This window comes from Helianthus annuus, chromosome 10, assembly GCF_002127325.2.
Source record: "Helianthus annuus cultivar XRQ/B chromosome 10, HanXRQr2.0-SUNRISE, whole genome shotgun sequence".
Lineage (NCBI taxonomy): Eukaryota > Viridiplantae > Streptophyta > Magnoliopsida > Asterales > Asteraceae > Helianthus > Helianthus annuus.
The window spans coordinates 172,250,208-172,270,473 of NC_035442.2; the positions used below are offsets into that span (position 1 = coordinate 172,250,208).

The 20,266-nt window shown below is 38.2% G+C and overlaps 1 protein-coding gene across 5 annotated transcripts; it reads left to right on the top strand.

Annotated features, from left to right (window-relative positions):
- The first annotated feature begins 9,806 nt into the window (after nt 1–9,806).
- LOC110886588 (formin-like protein 18) lies at nt 9,807–19,978 on the top strand. 5 transcript variants are annotated; one of them, XR_004869945.1, is made up of 19 exons: nt 9,811–10,156; nt 11,072–11,769; nt 13,359–13,580; nt 13,666–14,861; nt 14,931–15,057; nt 15,201–15,272; nt 15,361–15,459; nt 16,092–16,133; nt 16,233–16,313; nt 16,399–16,449; nt 16,546–16,627; nt 16,736–16,830; nt 17,010–17,081; nt 17,870–17,986; nt 18,076–18,144; nt 18,229–18,295; nt 18,392–18,558; nt 18,641–18,736; nt 19,778–19,978. XR_004869945.1 is itself a non-coding variant. In XM_035978795.1 (18 exons), the coding sequence occupies exons 1-18, from the start codon at nt 10,084–10,086 to the stop codon at nt 18,647–18,649; spliced, it is 3,339 nt and encodes a 1,112-aa protein (XP_035834688.1). In that variant the 5' UTR covers nt 9,811–10,083; the 3' UTR covers nt 18,650–19,978. The 5 variants fall into 5 exon arrangements, 2 of the variants coding, with proteins under 2 accessions (XP_035834689.1, XP_035834688.1); XR_004869946.1 differs by having other exon boundaries at nt 18,641–18,721; XR_004869947.1 differs by lacking the exon at nt 18,076–18,144 and having other exon boundaries at nt 9,810–10,156.
- The last annotated feature ends 288 nt before the right edge of the window (nt 19,979–20,266 follow it).

Here is a 20,266-nt window from a genome sequence, read left to right on the forward strand (position 1 = left end):
TCACTAAAACTAATCCAAATTCCCATTTCGTTTTGCACGTAAACGTTTCAGAAAATGTATAAAACGATTAAGAGGAGAATTGGTGATAAAGGTCTGATGATGATGAAGATCGCGATGATGATGATGAAGGTCGATGATGATCGATGATGATGATAACAGTGGCTGTAGTTGCGGTGGTAGCGGTGGTGGCAGTGGCTGTGGTGGCAGTGTGGCTGTGGTGGCGGCGGTGGTGGCAGTGGCTGTGGTGGCGGTGGTGGCTGTGGTGGCGGTGGTGGTGGTGGTGGCAGCGGAGTGGTGGTGGTGGCAGGGCTAGTGGTGGTGGTGTTACAAATTTACACAATCAGTCCTTTATGTTACAAATTTACACAATCAGTCCTTATTTACTAACTGACTTAACTGGGTTATGATTTTTGGACTGAAATGGCACCTTTCCAGAACGTCGGGGAGGAAAATGGCGCATTTTTGAAAAATGGACTGAAATGGCCAAAGTGACCAAACCACAGGGACGAAAATGGCAGTTAACTCTTTATTATTACTTAAGTCAAACTAGGCCCGAGTTGACCTACTAGATCCAATTCTGACCGAGGTTGACCGACTCCGAGTAATTAGGCGGAGTCGAAGAAAGTCGTCTCGGCAACCTACCTTGTAGCGACTACTCGGGGAGTACTCGGCCTTGGAAACCTTGTTTTACAACCATGCTTCAAAGTCTTCTGTTCCTTCGGGTAAAGCTAAGATTGGAGCATTCGTCAATTTGTGCTTTAGAATCTTAAAAGCTTCCTCTTGTCTAGGTCCCCATTCGAACTTAACTGCCTTACAGGTTAGCTTGGTCAAAGGTACAACTATTTTAGAGAAATATTTAATAAATCGTCTATAGTATCCAGCTAATCCTAGAAAACTTCTAACTTCGATAGCCGTTTGTGGAACCTTCCAATTGGTGATTGCTTCTATTTTAGCAGGATCTACGTGAATTCCTTCGTGATTCACCATATGACCTAAAAATTGTACTTCCTGCAGCCAGAATTCACACTTCGAGAGTTTGGCATAAAGCTTTTCCTTTCTTAACAAGGTTAAGAGTGCATGCAGGTGCCCACAATGTTCTTCCTGATTTTTGGAATAAATGAGTATATCGTCAATGAACACGATTACGAATTTATCCAAGTATGGTTTACAGATTCTATTCATCATGTCCATAAATGCTGCTGGAGCATTTGTTAATCCAAAGGGCATGACTGTAAACTCATAATGACCATACCTAGTTCTGAAAGCAGTTTTAGGTATCCCCTCCTCTTGTACTTTCAACTGGTGGTATCCGGATCTTAAGTCTATTTTAGAGAAATACCTAGCTCCTTGTAATTGATCAAAAAGATCATCAATCCTAGTAGTGGGTATCTATTCTTAATTGTAACCTTATTCAATTCCCTATAATCGATACACATTCTCATCGACTCATCTTTCTTTTTCACAAACAACACTGGTGCACCCCAAGGGGATGAACTAGGTTGTACAAATCCTTTGCTTAGTAATTCATCTAACTGCTTTTTCAATTCTAGCATTTCAGTAGGTGCTAATCGATAAGGTGCCTTAGCTATTGGTGTAGTACCTGGAATTAGATGAATTCTAAATTCTACTTCCCTATCCGGTGCCCAAGTAATTCTTCTGGAAAGACATCTGGGTATTCTGAAACTATAGGGATGTCATGAATTTCCTTACTTTTAGTGTTAATGATTACAGAAATCATATACACCATTTCTTGTTTCCTTGAATAACTAGCCAATTTCATTACTGAAATGAACTTCAGTGGCTTTCGAGGTCTATCTCCTGTAATTAAGATTACTTCTCATGTGGGGGTACGGATTTCTACGGAATTCTTATCACACAGGATTCGAGCATGGTTGGCGACTAACAAATCCATTCCTAATACTACATCAAATTCGGCTAGATTCATAGGTAATAGGTTTGCAGAAAACTTATGGCCTAACAGTTCTATCTTTCCTTCTTGCAATACTTTGTCTATGTTGACAGAATTTCCATCTGCCGTTTCGACTGTAAAAATTTGCCTAAGGGTAAGTTAAGAGCTTGGCAGAATGAAGTATTGATGAAACTTTGGTTTGCACCAGAGTCAAATAATACTTTTGCATAGACGTTATGTACTAAGAACGTACCCGCTATCACGTCTGGAATAAGTTCGGCTTCTTGAGTGGTCAGTTGGAATGCACGAGCATTCTTCTTAGTTGCCCCTCCAGCTTGCTTGCCTTTATTATCTGCGGCTTTAATCCATTTAGGGCGTTCTGTTTTATAATGTCCGGTTTCTCCACAGTTATAGCAGACTATGGCTTTCTTTTTGCAGTTATCTTCACTATGTCCTACTGATTTGCAAAAATTGCAGGTTATATTGCATCTTCCAAAATACTTTCTCTTGCAATTTCTGCAGAATGGCGGGGTTGAGGATTGCCCTATTCCTCTTCTTTTAAAGCGGTTATTATTACCCGTACGAAATCCCTGGGTAATCTTCTGAGCCAATTCCTTCTTTCGATCTTCTTCTCTTGTGCGCACCAGTTCATCGGTTAAGGTATTAGCTAATTCTACAACATCGTCAATAGTGCGTGGTCTTGCAGCTTTAACGATGTTACGGATTTCTCCGATTAATCCCCAAATCATCCTCGACAGTCGACGCCTATCATACAATGACTCAGGAACTTGTTTGCCATTTGTTCCTTTTCGTATTTGGGACAGAATTTTCTTTCGACAAGACTCTTAAATTCGTCCCAATTCATCGCATAGGCCACTCTTCTTCCTTTTGCTTGTAGCACTGTGTTCCACCATTCTAGCGCCTCTTCTTTGAACAAGTTTGACGCATACATCACTTGATCTTCTTCAGCACATTTACTTATTGCAATTACGGCTTCGGTTTTCTCTAACCAACGCAGTGTTGCAGTTGCCCCTTCATTACCTGCAAATTCTGCTGGTTTACAGGCAAGAAATTCTTTGTAAGTGCAACCAGGCGTTGCAGCTTTCCTTTTCTTAGGGAGTGGGGCCTGTTGCGGATCATGAGTGTCATGATTGCCGCCTCCATTTATGCTATTACTGCCGTTATCTTCCGGAATGCGTTTACTAGGAATGATTTGTTGTGATTCAACAGGTTTCCTAGCAGCAGCCATAATTTCTGGAATAACATTGGCTATCCCTTGAGTAATGATATTTTCAGTATCTTGTCTAGTCATGTATTGGTTTTCCTGATTTTGCTCAGATTGATTCTCTTCATTAACTGGTTCATTACTAGCGTTTTCCATCTGCTAATTTATATTGATAGGAATTATTAGTATCTAATTATTGGTAACAAAATCAGCACAGATAAACACATAGATTATTATAACATACAAATATAACCAAAATTGTCGATGCCTCGACTTCTGTTTTGTTTTATATATTATACCTGCTTCAATACACACTGTTTATCTTACATTGTTTTATTGCCCATTTTACAGCGTTAGTTTTACTGTATTAGTTATAATACAAACAAACTTTTCCAAACCCTTCCCACTATTCTTGGATCAACTGGCAGTTCAATAGTGACGTTCCCTTTCGTCATATTTCCAGGAAATCTGCTCCCCAATTTCCCTGATCCTATTCCCAGTGCCTATCAGTTCTTCACCAAACTGATGCAGTTCAACTAAATTTTCATAGCTCATTGGCGGATTAGGGATAGGTTCTGGATCAAACTGTGGGAGAAAACTATAGGGACTATTGACTATATTTTGGAATTGCCAGTCATTGGTCCACCATTCTTCCATTTGGCCTAATGGTCGTGTGTGGACTAGTGGGTCTGGAATCACTGGTTCTAGGTTTATTGGGAGTTGGGCTGTAGCAGGATAAGAGAAGAGATTATTGTTGACAGGCTCTATGACATCACAATTGGCCAGTAGACGGTCTATTTCATCATGGAATGTGATCTCCTCCGGCTGTTTAGAGCTTTCTCCGATCTCTATTCCCTTTTGCTTTAGGTCTATCCCTATTTCTGTTCCTGCTGGTTTGGAACTTTCTCCGGTTTCTATTTCCTTTCCCTTGCTCACACTTACAGGATTTTCTATTTTAGGGAGTCTCCTAGTTGCGGGTTTCCTTCTACGCACTTTTCTCCACCCTACATATCTTCTCATCTTTTTAGGTTTTGCTTTTTCCAGCGGTGGAGCTTGGAATTCCAGAGGTTCCTCTATGTCAGCAATGTAACCAGTGAAGTTGTGGGAGACTTCAATTGGCACAGGATAGAGGTTGAGGTTCTGAAACGCCTCGGATAGCTCACTCATGCTGTGTAGCATATATATGCAAAAATGCACAAAATGTTAAGTTAAAACTTTGGAACAAAGTTTAACAAATAAACATTTTTATTGCACACCAATTTGTACAACATAACAGTAAACAGAACACACTCAGATTTATTTATTTATTTACTGGGAAGTACTTATTTCTAGATTTAGAGTTTAAAGATTTGCATTTTTTGCTACGGTAGCGAGCAGATACAGATTTGCCCATTTTTCATCTAGGTTATTTTCCCCTGGTGGATTATTGCTAATTTCTGAATCTCCGGGTTAAACCTCACTCTCTTGGTTTGGGGTTTCTTTTTTCTCTTGACTCTTCCTAATAATCAAATTCCTTTTCTCCGGGGTAAGTGGGTTTTCATAATTTGCCTTACGGACAAAGATTCCTTCTTCTATATCTGAGGAATATTTGGAAGAAGAAGTTCCCTTTTCTTTAGGTGTACTATCTAATTTGCGGTAGATAGCAGAAATCTTTTGTTTACCCATACTGTAATTTCAACAATTAATAAGTTAATGCACATATATTCACAGAATGACAAATAAAATTTTCCTAATTGTTTTTCAATAGGCTTAAATCAATTAGAACAGTGAGCTTAATCAGTAAGCTTAAAATAGTGGCTCTGATACCACCTTATTTCTGTCACGGCCCCCGACCCGGTTTTACCCGTTTCAGGAGCCGCGGGATAGAAATCCTGCGGTATTTAAATTTTAGGCGACAGCGGAAGTCTTGTAAAACAGGATCGTTCAATAATTTAAACTGCCCGTTTTATAACTTTAGGGATAAATTCCCGTAATTTACAATAATGTGATTTCCCAGGGAAATCTTTATTTTTCAAAACATGTTTCTTTTATTTATTTACACTGAGCCACTTTTCTAAGCTGGGAGTGCGTCACGACACTTCTCTTTCTTTGCTCACAACATATCACCTGAAACATGTTTGAAAAAGGTTTTGTCAGCAGGGAAATACTGAGTGAATCATTCATTTTACTAAAACGACACATTAGTTATAATTCACAGAATTAAGAGAGATTACAATGTTTCTGATTATCAACCAACTACCCACGGTACTTTACCACTCGACCCATTGGCCCGCCTGTCCAATGGTGTCTGTGATTATGGTCATATCACCCAATGGCTGCCCCAATGGTAAGATTATCAAGTAATGTATACAAAACCCCACATATCGGCTGTAATATGGTGATTACAAAGACTTAATCCCTGTAATTATAACTTTGAAAATAATTTGGAGTTTTGTAAAACAGTTGATAAAAAGAGAATGACTCACATTGCAGATTTTACGAGCAGAGTTTAAGCCTTACTGATTTGCCTGTGATTAACCTAATTTAATTAACAATGTACACACAAACGGGTTAGTAACTAATTCAGCAGTTACGTCAATTCACGAGATTAAACCCTCACAACAATTAATAAGTGCAATACTTAATAATTCAATGGATTCACAACGAATGACAGAGCATAGTCCGAATTCGAACAGCACTCAAACATTCAAGTCGAAATCACAATGAATAACAAAGTATCAGCTCAATTTGAGCAGCACTCAGACAATCGTTGGATAGTTATAATCGATCGGACGTTGAATCATAATAGCGATCGAGTTATTACCCTGATTGCGGCAGCACCTCGTGATCGTGTGTGTGTTTATTGTAGTATTACAGCCTTAACTCGACGTACAGACAGCAACTTTACGTCGTTTTCATTTTTCAGTTCAAGTCCCAAGGTCGGCTATTTATAGTGATTTTTGGGACATGCTTACGGACCGTAAGCCCTTTCCCTTGCGGTCCGTAAGCTAAGCAGTCTAATTCATAGGCTGCCTAGGCTCGGGTATAACTTGGGTGATTCAAAATTTCAGCCAATCAGAACTTTGCAACGTTTAATTTAGATAATTATTAAACTAGGGTTTGCCCCCCTCGAGTTTTAGGGGCCCTGATCCTGATTCCGATTGTTCTGAAAATTTTAGGGCTAATGCAGAATTACTTGGGTGTCTCAATTAGGGTTTTCTTATTGACTAATTATCGTCCTAATTATTGATTTTAGTGACAGTTGTTACAAACAACCACAACGGAACCATCCGGGTCCGATGCTCGTACGACAATTAATCTTAACGACGATGATGAGGAGTTCGAACAACCAGAGGAGCTGACTCGACCAAGGGGTCGGGATAAAAGTAAGGCAGCGACACGAGGAAATGGTACTTCAACGTCATCGGATGAGCCATCAAAGTTGGGCGAGTTCCATACAAGTCTCAACAAAATGATCTCGATCAGGGAAAAGGACCAAGAAATGAAGATGGAGAAACTAATTCAGAAAGACTTGGATTTTCTAGCGAAAGATTTCTCACATCTAACGGAGACGGATCAACGCATTATGGAGGCTCGCAAGAATCAAATTAGGGCGAAATATATGTAGTTTTTTTTCTAGTACCTTCTTATTTTTTTTTAGTGACTTTGTGATGTTTTTTTTATTTTTTTTAGGATGAAATTATGTTTTTTTTTTATTTTCTAGTTATACAAAATGGCCATTTAATTTAAAAAAGTAAAATGTAAAAATAAAAAATAATTAGGTAATGATGACGGGGCTTCATCCCACACTCTGTAAATTAAAGGGGGGGGGGGGTTATAAAGCTCCCTGGTTGATGTGGCGTCTAGGTGGCGTTGAGGCGTCCTTTATAACCCCCAAGGGGCTCCATCCCACACCCTCTAGTCCTAGAGAGTTAGAGTATCTACGGGAATAGTCTTACGACTTATATTATTAAACGGTAATTGTCATATTAAATTAAATATAAATCATCCCCGGTCAGATAATGATATCATCAGTTTTCGATAGTATTTACATACATGTTTTTCTTTAGTTGTTTCCACGCGTTTTTAAACCCACGTATTTTATGGGTATCAAAAGGGTTTTTAAAATGCTTTGTCGTTATCTCTCTCTCTCCCTCTCTCTCTCTCATTCTGTTCTCTGTGTTGTTTCCTTTTTGTCGCATGAACAACGTGGATGTTAAAGGGGCTTTTAAAACCCTTTGTCATTCTCGCTTTCACTTCGTTTTTTTGCTGGTTATGGTCAGTTTGTGGTTTTCTTTATTTCTCCGAACGAACCAGTTAATTCGTACATCGTTGTTGTGTTTATCTATGTCTACGACTTGAATGCTGGTTTGTATCGTTATGAGCCGATGATGGTGATGTTTGTCCACATAAGGTTTCCCCGATATGAACTAAGACGGGGATGTTTGTTCACTTAAGGTTTCCGGATCTGGGTTTTCAAGGTGGAATTTGTTCATTTCTTACCACATTTTTGTTTTGGGTTTTTTAATCTCTTGCTTATGAATTACATCTTATTTGATTTTTCAAAAATACCATGAGGCAATGATGGTCGTTTGAGCCTTTAATTTCAAACATGAGTTAGCTCAGAAAGTGTGCACATGAGATGATCGATCAAATGCTTTGATTGGACTTTTCGAACTATGATGGTTATGTTTGTAAACCTAAGGTTATTGGGGTTTTGGTGTTTCCTTTGACGGGTTTTCATATAGGTTTTAGATCAGTAACTTTGAAATTTTGTAACCTATAATGCATTGTTGACTTTGAGTATATGATGGTTGTCTGAGGCTCAACTCTTAACAACTTTGTTAATTTACTATACGAGGTAATGATGTGTATATGAGCATGTGAGTTCCCTTCGTTGCATCTAATCTAAGTGATAATCGGCAATGATGATGAGTGTCTCGAATTGGCAATTGAGATAGCTTTACACAAGCAACCATATATATTGCCTCCTTGATTTTGAGTCCGAACGTATGCTTACTCTGTGTCAAAATTGGTTTGGTTAATCGTTGTTGATGCGATTAACGCTTGCAATCTATATTTGGAAACTTGGGATGTGAAACATGGCTCAGCTTTTCGCATAACTTGCTAATGTACAACTCCTTTGTGTGTTTTTATTGTGTGGAACCGAGTATCCTTGATGACACGTTTTGGTGTTGGACTATTTGCATTTTCAAAAGTTGTTTGTTGTATGTTATATGTTAGTAATTATACTATACATTAAAGATTCAATGATTTGAACAACAATCAAACGTCGTTAACGCTAACGGCTTTGTGACGTGTTTTATGGGATTTTGTTCAGGGCCATAGAGAAACACATGTTATAACGCTTTATTTTCTTATTTTTTAAGCTTAACGTGGAGTGACATAAACAACGTTTATGGCTTCATACAAAATAATCACCTTTTTCTACGCCTTATGCTTTTACACAATTGCCTACCTTTTATGAGTCTCATGTTAGGTTGAACTCAAAACATCAATTCTTTTGTAAACTGTATTTTAATTTTTTTTTTCTGTATATATTTGGTGCAGAGAATGTCAAATGTAAGCGAAATGCAACTCCTTCGGTGCCTACAAAAAATGGTAGACGAAGTCATCGACTACGATCAACGAAAAAATAACGAAATTGACTGAGAAGGTTGCAAGTATTCGTCAAACCTAGTCGGAACTACTGGTTGCAATTGTTGAGCTGTATACATGTTATAAAGCAAAACAAGAACTCGAATAAAACTATTACACAACTAGTTGTTTGCGTTACTATTTACCTTGCCCCCATATTTGTTTACAACTGCATTTCAGTCGTCATCTCCGCTGTAACGCGCAGGTGAAAAACCACTAATATGATTAATAATAATTTGTATGTACTTTATTTATGAATATCGGTAGGTCACCGTAGGTGTAAAAGTTGTGAGTTTACTTTTTACCTTATTTAATCCACACAATAAAACTATTGAAGCACCCATCTTTTTTTTTTTTTGGTAAATCTAAACTTTAAATCCTATACTATTTCTTTTGTCCATTCACATTTTTTTTATCTTATAACTTTTAAAATTTAATGTTTTATAAAATCTTGACACCGTTATCACGGGCTTATTTTTATCTACGTTTTAGTATAAACGACATTAAAACGGAGTTGTGCGTCATGATGTACAAGGCATCGAAGCAAAGACGTACAAGTCATCAAAGTTAATTAAAGCTTTTAATTTTATTATAGTTTCTTTTTCTTTTCTTCTACAACGTTTAAAATATAATACCTTAATATTTCTAACTGTTTGATTATGTTTCCGTTGCGACATGTTTATATTTATTAACACTATTTTTTTAATGGTTTTGTTTTTAGATATAAAATTTCGAACATTATCAACATCCTAACTGCAAGGAACGGGTTTGCGACAGTTTCGACGTCCAAGTTTTGTTTTTCTTATATAAAGCTACGTATGCCTTGAAGTTTCAACGTTAGTGTCTTTCACGCTTCTACGCCTATCAGAACGTGAGAGTACTAATACTAATTTCGTTTTTAAAAGAACTCAGCCAATTGGGCCTGGTTTTGACGGCCCAAGCCACATGAACTTTGATGCTAGGCCCATTTAGGACCGACGTTTTACATGTGGGCTTTTTGGATCAGGACGTGCGTAGGACCAGCGTCCGGAACAGTCTCAGTCTTCTTCCTGTCAAACAACACGTTGTCAGCTGACGTGTAACTGTAACTCTCCTTCCTTAACCTGCTGCTTCCAACAGAGATAACTTCCACCTTTCCTTCACTTTCAAGGCTCAAATCACAACAATTGTTCAATCAATAAATCATCACTTTGAAACTAATTCAACCGCCATAGATTTACCTTCTTAATCCTCAACCTCATAACAAACGGTTACCAGATTTAACCGACAGTTTCACCGTTTTCTAGGGTTTCGGAACCGTTGATTAGCTCTTATGGCATTGTTACGGAAGCTGTTCTACAAGCAACCGCCTGATGGACTTGTTGAGATCTCAGAACGAGTTTACGGTAGTTTATTTCGTAATTGATACGTATTCGTTGATGCAAATCATGTAATTAGTTGTTGTTGTAGAGTGATTCAGTACGTTTGTAGTTCCGTATAGAGTTTTATGACTGTTTTATGACTGCTGATTGCACGGTTTGACTTTGATTCATTCGGATAGTATAATTAGGTCACAAGTAGATGTTTGAATGTTTCAGCTGGAATTGTTAAGTGTTGATAGGTGTGCGTAAGCTTTGTGTGATTTTAAGATCAAACACTGGAAATATGAAATGTTTGATACATTTTGACCAATTGATTGTGTCTATTTGTTTAAGTGTTTAACAACTTAAAAGAGTCTTAGATATACACTGGTTGCTAGCTAGCAATGTGTGTTTGGTTAAGTTAGAGATGAGGTGTTAGATGTATACATACTACAGCCGTCAGCCCCGTAGATTTGATATGTACATTATGGTAGAATGTTATTAGGGTTCTAAAAATAAGGATATGAATACGTGATATAGCATTGCGGTGTAGAGAGGGAACTTGTTCGTAATTTACTTTTATTGTAATACCGATGGCATTTAATACGTTATTTGTTGAAATGTTTACTGGATGCAATTATATTTTGTTAACAACCCGATGTTTCATATTCGTGTGGGCTAGCAATGCGTGTTCAGTTAAGTTAGGGATGAGGTGTTAGATGTATACATAATTACATACTACAACCATTACCCTCTAGACTTGAGATTTACATTATGACAAGAGTGTTATCAGGGTTCCTATAAACAATACAAGAATATGAATATATGATACAGCGTCTTGGTGTAGGGAGGGTACTTGTTCTTAATTTACCCTTCTTGTAATACAGACGCCACTTAATACGTTATTTCTTGAAATGTTTATTAATAACCTATTGTTTCATGTGTTTGATGTGTATTTAGTTTTCGACTGCTGTCTCACTACCGATGCTTGGGAACAAGAAGATTATAAAAATTACGTGGTAAATACGATTACTCGGCTTAAGGACCATTACCCCGACGCTTCCATCTTGATTTTTAATTTTGGTGAGAAAGAATCAAGCCAAATTGCATCGGCGTTGTCAGATTACGACTTAACCATTATGGACTACCCTAGACAATACGAAGGTTGTCCGTTACTCCCTATGGAGGTTATCCACCATTTTCTACGATCTAGCGAAAGCTGGCTTTCACTCGGGCAACAAAATATTCTCCTGATGCACTGCGAGCGGGGCGGTTGGCCCGTTTTAGCTTACATGTTGGCTGCACTCTTGATTTACAGAAAACATTACACTGGGGAATACAAGACGTTGGATATGGTTTATAAGCAAGCTCCTCATGAATTGTTGCAGTTTTTGTCACCTTTAAATCCTTTACCTTCTCAGTTAAGGTATTTACAATATGTATCACGACGAAATGTGGCTTCAGAATGGCCTCCATCGGACCGGGCACTAATTTTGGACTGTGTGATAATCCGCGCGATTCCTGATTTTGATGGAAACGGTGGTTGCTGCCCTATTTTCAGGATTTATGGTCGTGATCCCGTCTCTTCTGGCGATAAAACTTCCAAACTTCTGTTTTCAACCCCCAAAAAGAGCAAGAACGTCCGATACCACAAACAGGCAAGATATTTGTTGTATCTATTCTATACCATAATTAGGTATTTTTATGTTTGCTATCCTATTGTTCGTCTTGATATTCATCTTTATTTGTTTGTATCTCATCATCTGAATCCATTATACTTCCATTACCTCTTATGGATTTAGCATATTTTAATGATGTTCTAAATGGAGTTTATTATAATAAATGGTCCTATAAATTTAACTGCCTTAGATTTGTGCATGACATAAGTGCGTACACAATGTTGACTTTGGGTAGAGAAGCGTTTATCAATCTTCCAAGCAAAAGTGTGGTTTGTCTTTGAGTGGTCAAAGTTGCAAGAACAAACAATTCATATGGTAATAACACAACCTATGCAGTTGAATCGGTTATATATCACCGATATATCGGTTATTGGTCCCCATGTAAAATTTCGGTGTCAAATATCGATACCGATATTATCGGCGATATTGACCGTTATATCACCGATTTTCCCGAATCAGTACCCTTCTTCTTAGTTCTACCATTCCTCTTTCTTCTTATTGCTGCTATTAGTGTTTTAAGTCTTAATTGTTGGGGGGGGGGGTTATTGCACGGACCTCCCGGCCGCTGGAGTGATCCCACTCCACAAGCTAGCAACGTCCCAATGCTGCCTGGCGGTTAATACCCCATCCCGAGCTGAGTCCGTTTCCCTCTGGGAAGAAGGTGGCAGAATACCCCCTGCCTGGACTCGAACCCGGGTCTCTGTGAAGAGTAGAGGTGGGACTGGCCAACTGGGACACCCCAATTGGTTAACCTACTTGCTACAATTGTTAGGCCATCCGTAGTCATAAAGCCCTTTGTGGGGCGTTATGCGACACGTGTCGTGCCACGTCACACAGGGGCTTTATGGGGCGTTATATCACTAGAGCCCGTAGTCATAAAGCCCCTACCCATCATTACCTAATTATTAATTTTCAAGTTTATTAATTAATTAAAAAAACCTTGCTTGTTTGTGATTGGTCCATTTTTCAAAATCCTTCACCATCACGCCGCTAAAAATCTCGCGCCACTCCCCCATTTCTCCTTGATAGCGCCCCACGTTTTCGTGTTGCCGGCGTTTTGGCGGCGCGATGAACGGGGAAAGCGCCCCACTACGGAAGCACTTATTGCAAGTTGCAAAAGGTTAATTTGTTAATTGTAGGAAACTATACTGAATTGTTAGTGTTAAATTGCTACATATATAAATTCTACATGATATTAAAATTACCGATATCCCACCGCGATAACCGATATCTGAAATATCGGTCCTTGACTGAAATCGGATTTTTACCGCATTAACTACTTAGAACACAATGTGAGGATTTGTGTTCTTTTAACAAATATATTCTCACATGCACGGGCCACTAGTTCAATGTGACAGCTATTCATAAATCCTTGAACTCAGAAGAACTTATGCACAAAGAAGATAATGTGAAGAAATTGCATGTTTAGTCTACAAAATCATTTTTTCTAATACGCATAGCCATAAATGTCATCTTTTGTGATGTGTTAATCTGAATACCTCATACATGTATTTCCGTGTCTCTAGTCTTTATATTATAAAGCTAATGCATCATATAACTTGTTGCAGGCAGAATGTGAACTGATTAAAATTGATATCAATTGCCGAGTTCAAGGTGACATTGTTCTAGAGTGTATCAGCTTACACAATGATCTGGCTCGGGAAAAAATGATGTACCGTGCCATGTTCAACACAGCATTTATTCGGTCCAATATTTTAATGCTTAGTCGTGATGAAATCGACATACTTTGGGATGCTAAAGATCTATTTCCCAAAGACTTCAGGGCTGAGGTATGTTCACCATAATTTATTCCACTATACATGTGTATTTACGTTGACATATGAATATATATAATAAATCGATACTTGGGTGAAGCTTCTTTTCTCAGATATGGATGCTGCAGCTTCTACAGTTCCGTTAGAGTTGGCTGGTATTGAGGCAGGTGGTCTCCCAATAGACGCATTTGATAAAATTCAAGAGATTTTTAACAGCGTGGATTTGCTAGACCCTAAAAGTGATGCTGCCCTAAATGTTCTCCATCAGTTAGCCTCATCAAAGGTTGATGACTTTGCAAGATCACCGCCATTGTCACCTTCAAATTCTTCTGTGAAGACACCCGTCATTTCCCAAAAATCAAAGGAAGTTGCAGATAATAAGGTTAAAGTTACACTTACTCCACATCATCATAGCCCATCGGTAAAGGAGGTTAAGGAAGTTACCGTTGAACCTTCTACTCCAACACACCCTAAAACTCCACCTTTGATGGACAATATAGGTATTTCACTTGAACCTGTAGGATCTCTGTCAACAGGTCATTTAACTGAGTCACCATCCTCGCCCTCTATCCTCCATCGTAGCTCATTAAAGAAGGACAAATCAGATCATAAGGACCAAGCTGTTAGAACAGCAACATCAACCGCACCACCGCCGCCGCCACCACCGCCAATTATGAGAGCTGCCCCCCCTCCACCATCGCCGCCGCCACCGATTATGAGAGCTGCCCCCTCTCCACCACCACCGCCACCGCCGCCGACTATGAGAGCTGGCCCCCCTCCACCACCACCACCGCCACCGCCGCCGACTATGAGAGCTGGTCCCCGTCAACCACCGCCGCCACCACCGATTATGAGGGCTGGTCCCTCTCCTCCTCCTCCACCACCACCACCACCAGCAGTTACGAAAGCTGACCCCTCTCCACCACCACCACCACCACCACCTCGTCCTACAAAGTACGGTACAGATGCAGGAGTCGTATCACCGGTGCCACCACCACCACCACCTCTTGTTTCACGGAATTCCTCAGGTCCACCGCCGCCGCCACCTCCACTGTTTTCCGGTAAAGGAAATGTGAACAAGGGTGTTGCTCCACCCCCACCCCCACCAAGATCCGCCCACGTTGCAGGAGCTCCTTCTCTGCCACCACCTATGATGAAGGGACGTAGTTTATCAAAAACAGGTTCTTTAAAAGCCCAACAATCTAAGAAGCTGAAGCCTTTGCATTGGTTGAAGCTAACAAGAGCAGTATCAGGAAGCTTGTGGGCCGAGACACAAAAATCTGGTGAAGCTGCAAAGTAAGTTTCTTGTCCTAACCGGTTCTTGATCTTCTTTTTTTCTTTGTTTCTTACGGTTCATGCATATAGGGCACCGGAGATTGACATATCAGAACTTGAGTCTCTCTTCTCAGCAGCAAACCCAAAGTCAGAACAAGGGTATGCAAAATCAAAATCTCGGGCAGCAGTAACGAATAAGCCTGAAACAGTACAACTGGTAAATATTATCATCTTCATCATATTCATGAATATGCAATGTTTCATTAATGGGATGACGTTGCAATTCTGTCTTGCAAACGGAATAATGACCTTGCAATTCTTTGCACGTAAAAGTTGTTTTATTGATTGCCCATGTTGCAGATTGATCACAGGAGGGCATATAACTGTGAGATCATGCTTTCAAAGGTCAAAATACCATTGAATGAATTGATGGTACGGTCAACTATAATACTATATATATTATAATTTGTAATTAAGATTTGACAGTCTTCCAGTAGTGATTAGTTTGTGACATTTGTAGGATCATGTTCTAGCTTTGGAAGACTCAGCAATGGATGCTGATCAAGTGGACAACCTCATAAAGTTTTATCCAACAAAAGAGGAGATGGAGCTGCTTCAGGTAAACTGTTAGTTGAGATGTTTAAAAGATTAAAAGACAGAATAAACCCTGATCTGCTAGAAATATGTCAATAAGTCCTTGGAATCTGATTGCTGCATACTAGGAATCGATGTTTCTTGCTGTCGCAATGTTTACCCAGCTGCTAAAGAACCTCTAGAAATATTTAATAAAAACGCAAGTGCATTGCACAATATATGTTACCATGGAAGCTTAAAGTTAAACACTCCAGGTTCTCAACTGGTTTCAAGAGTTACAAATATTCAGCTTTAAAGTTCTTATATACGTTAAATGACCTTTTCTTTATGTCGATTTTTTTTTTCTTTTTTTTTTTATAAATAGCATGTGACTCTTCACTGGAATCTGTGGATACATATTTCTTGTATATGGTACGCTACACTAATGTAGGTTAGATTGTATCGACATTTTATGGTGCAGCAGTAAAACAAATTAAGCTTTAACAGTTAATTCCAAAAGTAAGGATATTTCTGCACACTTATCGATATTGCAGCAAGTTTAAGCATGGTCCCGATCATGATTAGTATGCATCTTCGATATTGTTCTTCCATTAGGTGTTTTTGATATGCACTCCTTTTATTCATTTGTTCATGATTAGTAATGGTTTTTGTGCTCAGGGATACAAAGGAGAGAAGGATAGATTAGGCAAATGTGAGCAGGTTTGTAATACACATTTTGTCAACTTAAACAAGTTAATTTGAAATTTATCTACAAATCAAACCAAACTTGATGGACACATCTTTATATTTTTTGAGCAGTTCTTCTTGGAGCTAATGAAAGTTCCACGTACAGAATCTAAGCTTAGAGTTTTTTCTTTTAAGTTACAGTTCAATGCACAGGTCAGATGATAGATTCACGACTTGTATCCTTTGCTTGTTATAGGTTTGGATTTCGATCTAACTGTCAAGCTTTGTTTCCATTTAGGTTTCTGATCTTAGGAAGAGCTTAAACATAGTAAATTTGGCTGTAGAACAGGCGAGTTTCAAGTTTTCTTCATGGTACATTGATCTTGCAGGTGATCAATGATCATATTATCTGTTAAAACTTATATAATTCATGCGTTTCTTTCAGACCAGGAGTTCGGGTAAACTAAAGAGAGTCATGCAAACGATTCTTCAGTTGGGAAATGCTTTGAACCAGGGGACTGCAAGGGGTATATTATTTATATTATCATGCTATTAGAAGATGCGTTTGTTATCTTTATGATGCAAATTGGTTTTGTTTTCACACTTTCATTAATAATAATTTGAATTTGTTTTAGGGTCTGCAATCGGGTTCAGGTTAGATAGCCTCCTGAAACTTGCAGATACACGAGCAAGGAACAATAGAATGACTCTCATGCATTACCTCTGTAAGGTACTCATTTCTTTCCGTTTATAAGCTGAAAAGATCTTCTGATTTAGCTTCAAGTTTATTCTTCTCTAAGTCATCAATGTTTACCAGTAATACCTAATCAGAAATCGGCAAGCGGTAGTGCACTGCCTTTAGTGCTTACATTTACTTTGGTTCATGGTAGCTCTGTTTGATGCTTGTAGGTGCTTGCTGACAAGCTACCTGAAGTTCTTGATTTTTCAAAGGATCTTAGCAGTTTGGAACCTGCAGCAAAGGTAATAAATCTAGTTGGAAATTTTCACAAGTTTTATAATATAATTGAGAGTAAAATACCATTTTCGTCCCTGAGGTTTGGCCAGTTTTGCGACTTTCGTCCGAAGGTTTGTTTTTCGCATCTGTATCCAAAAGGTTTAAAATCTTGCCATTTTCATCCGGCTTGTTAAGCCCATCCATTTTTCTCCGTTAAGTCAGGGGTATTTCCATCTTTTCTGTTACTTAAAGGGCAATTCGATCTCTTTCTCTTTATGTAAAAAGACCGAATACCTCTCAAAAAGACTGAATTGCCCTTTAGGGTAGTTGCACGGTACCCCTGACCGCGGAAGGGATCTCCCTTCCCAGTTCACCACCCGACAAGGATCCCTGGCGGCAAATACCCATAGCCATCAAAGAGGGGTAAGAAACATGTTTCGAACCCGAGACCTCGAGTGTCCTCGGTCCGGCTTTAAAGTGGGTGTCGGTGGCCACCAAAGTGGCACTAATGGGAATTGGACTTGGGTCTCCATTGGAGAACCCAAGTCACTCCACCACTAGGCCACTTGTGGTGGTTTGAATTGCCCTTTATGTTAACAAAAAAGACGGAAATACCCCTGACTTAATGGAAAAAAATGGATGGAGTTAACGAGCCGGATGAAAATGGCAAGATTTCAAACCTTTTGGATCCAGATGCAAAAAACAAATCTTTGGACGAAAGTCGCAAAACTGGCCAAACATCAGGGACGAAAATGGCATTTTACTCTATAATTGAAGTTTTTATGTTTTGATGATATTGATTATCCGTGTCCAGATACAACTAAAATTTTTGGCAGAGGAAATGCAAGCTATTATCAAAGGATTAGAGAAAGTTGGACAGGAATTATCAATGTCTGAAAATGACGGACCTGTGTCTGAAAGTTTCCGCAAGGTAAGAATACCTGTATGACCTGTTTTATTTGACCCGATAAAGATGAAACACAGCCCGATATATAAATGGGTCGAAATCGCTTCTTCTAGGCTTTGAAGGAGTTCCTTTGTTCAGCAGAAGGTGAAGCAAGATCATTGGCTTCTCTGTATTCTAGTGTTGTACGTCTTGTATTTTCCTTTTTACATACAATACTTTTTTTAAATGTCTTAACTTTGTAAGCGAAGGATCCTACGTTTTTATAGGGTAAAAACGTGGATGCTTTAATCATATACTTTGGTGAGGATCCAGCACGTTGCCCATACGAGCAAGGTATTAAAAAATCACATTTAAATCGTTGATTATTTTGGAATGCAACATATTATATGACTTGTTCTACCATATTCTATATTACCGTTATATTTTCAGTTGTTACAACTTTGCTGAAGTTTGTGAGAATGTTCAACCAAGCTAATGAAGAAAACGCCAAACAATTAGAGGCGGAAAAAAAGAAGGCAGAGAAAGAAGCGTCTAATGAAAAGCTGAAACAAACTCGGCCTGATATCAAGTCGGAACATATAATGCCACAATCACCGGTAAAAAATGGCGAATAACAATCTTACATTTATGTTTTATATTTATTTGGCCGAGCTTAACAAGAACCGTGGAATTGTACAGGTGTTCTGAGGTTCCGGGATGTATATTGAAAATGTAAAGTTGTATAGTAGCAGAGTTTTGTCAGCAACCTACAGGACTCAGGTATTTCAGTTGAAGGTTAGTCTCTTAAAACAGTTCCGTTCCGTTTAACTTGTGGTTGACTTTTCAGGTCAAGTGTATGACAATTTGAAAAATTCTATTCTAATAATAACATTTGCATGTTTGGTGAATACTAACTTCATTTTTATTTTATAAATAATATACGTCTTTAACCCAGTAGTTATATTTTAACCTCATTTTTATTTTATATTTTTAAGTTTCAGTTATCCCTTATACTATAAATAGCATACGTCTTTAACCCAGTAGTTTTATTTTTTACTTATAACTTTCGTTTGTTAGTATTTTTTAATAAACATATACGCGGTTGCACTTATTTATTTTTCTCGACAGTCCAATTTTTTTCTTGACATTCCGATATAAATTTACTTGAAAACGAAGTTGTATTCGAAATAGCGGTATGGTGATGAACCGATCAGGAACCGACCGAACAACATCGGTATCCGTATTAGTGTTATCGGAATCTGTATCGGTATTTGTTTTTATGATTTTCGATCAATGTAAAACACGACTTTATTTTATGGGTTATATCATACAAACTTTTGTGTGATATGTAAATAAACTTTTTTTTAGTCGTTGAAATCGAGCCTTTCAAATTTTAACATCTCCACCGCAACGCGTGGGTTTCATCCTCTAGTTCAAATTCAAATACATATATTAATAAAATCTATATATTTTTTTATTACTTTTTATGAACTAGAGGTGGCAAAATGAGTGAGCTTGGTAATGGGCCAAAACGGGCAATTCCAAAATTTTTCCCAAATTCGTTAATTTGCGTAAATAGTTAAGTGTGTTGAATTTAGTTACATTTTTATTTATTTATTTTTTGAATTTTAGGAGGTTTATGCGTTAAAACTATACTTCGGAGTTTGGACCACTTCCAACCCATTTGACCCGTTTCTTTTAAGCTATATTAATTTACGTGTTCGACCTATTAAAAGATAAAACGATACCCTGGCATAAATGTGTTCAAGATGACACCTCTAGTTATATGTGGTCATCGAACCCCTTTTTTGCATTTTTGACGAATATTTTGTGCAGAGTTGGAGCAATTTTGCGCAGTCACAGCTTGTAAATATACAGGTTAAACAAGTTTAATAATAGACATGTGAAGTCAAAGAGGCACTTAATACAAAGAGATGATGTAGCATACCCAGAAACATTGTTTTGTATCATTGTAACAGACAATTGTAAGTTACCATTATGTTTGTTGAAGTTAAAGCTGTTGGAATTTTCGTGTAACTTTTAGAAAAATAATTATTTGTCAATTTGTCAAACAAACTGAACGCAGCGGAAAACATGTACACGAGGTTCGGTTCTAAACCGTTTCCACCAGTGATCTCTTTACAATCAAAATAGGTTATAATAAAAATTAAAGAATCGTGACTACCAAGCAAGACACCTTGGTTCAACGAACGATCTCGCTAGATGATCGTTGACCACGAAATCATATTTGTTCGTTTGAAACAATTTCAAACGAAACCTTAAATCTAAAGAAAATAAAGTTCAAAAACTTTACTTACCTTTTGC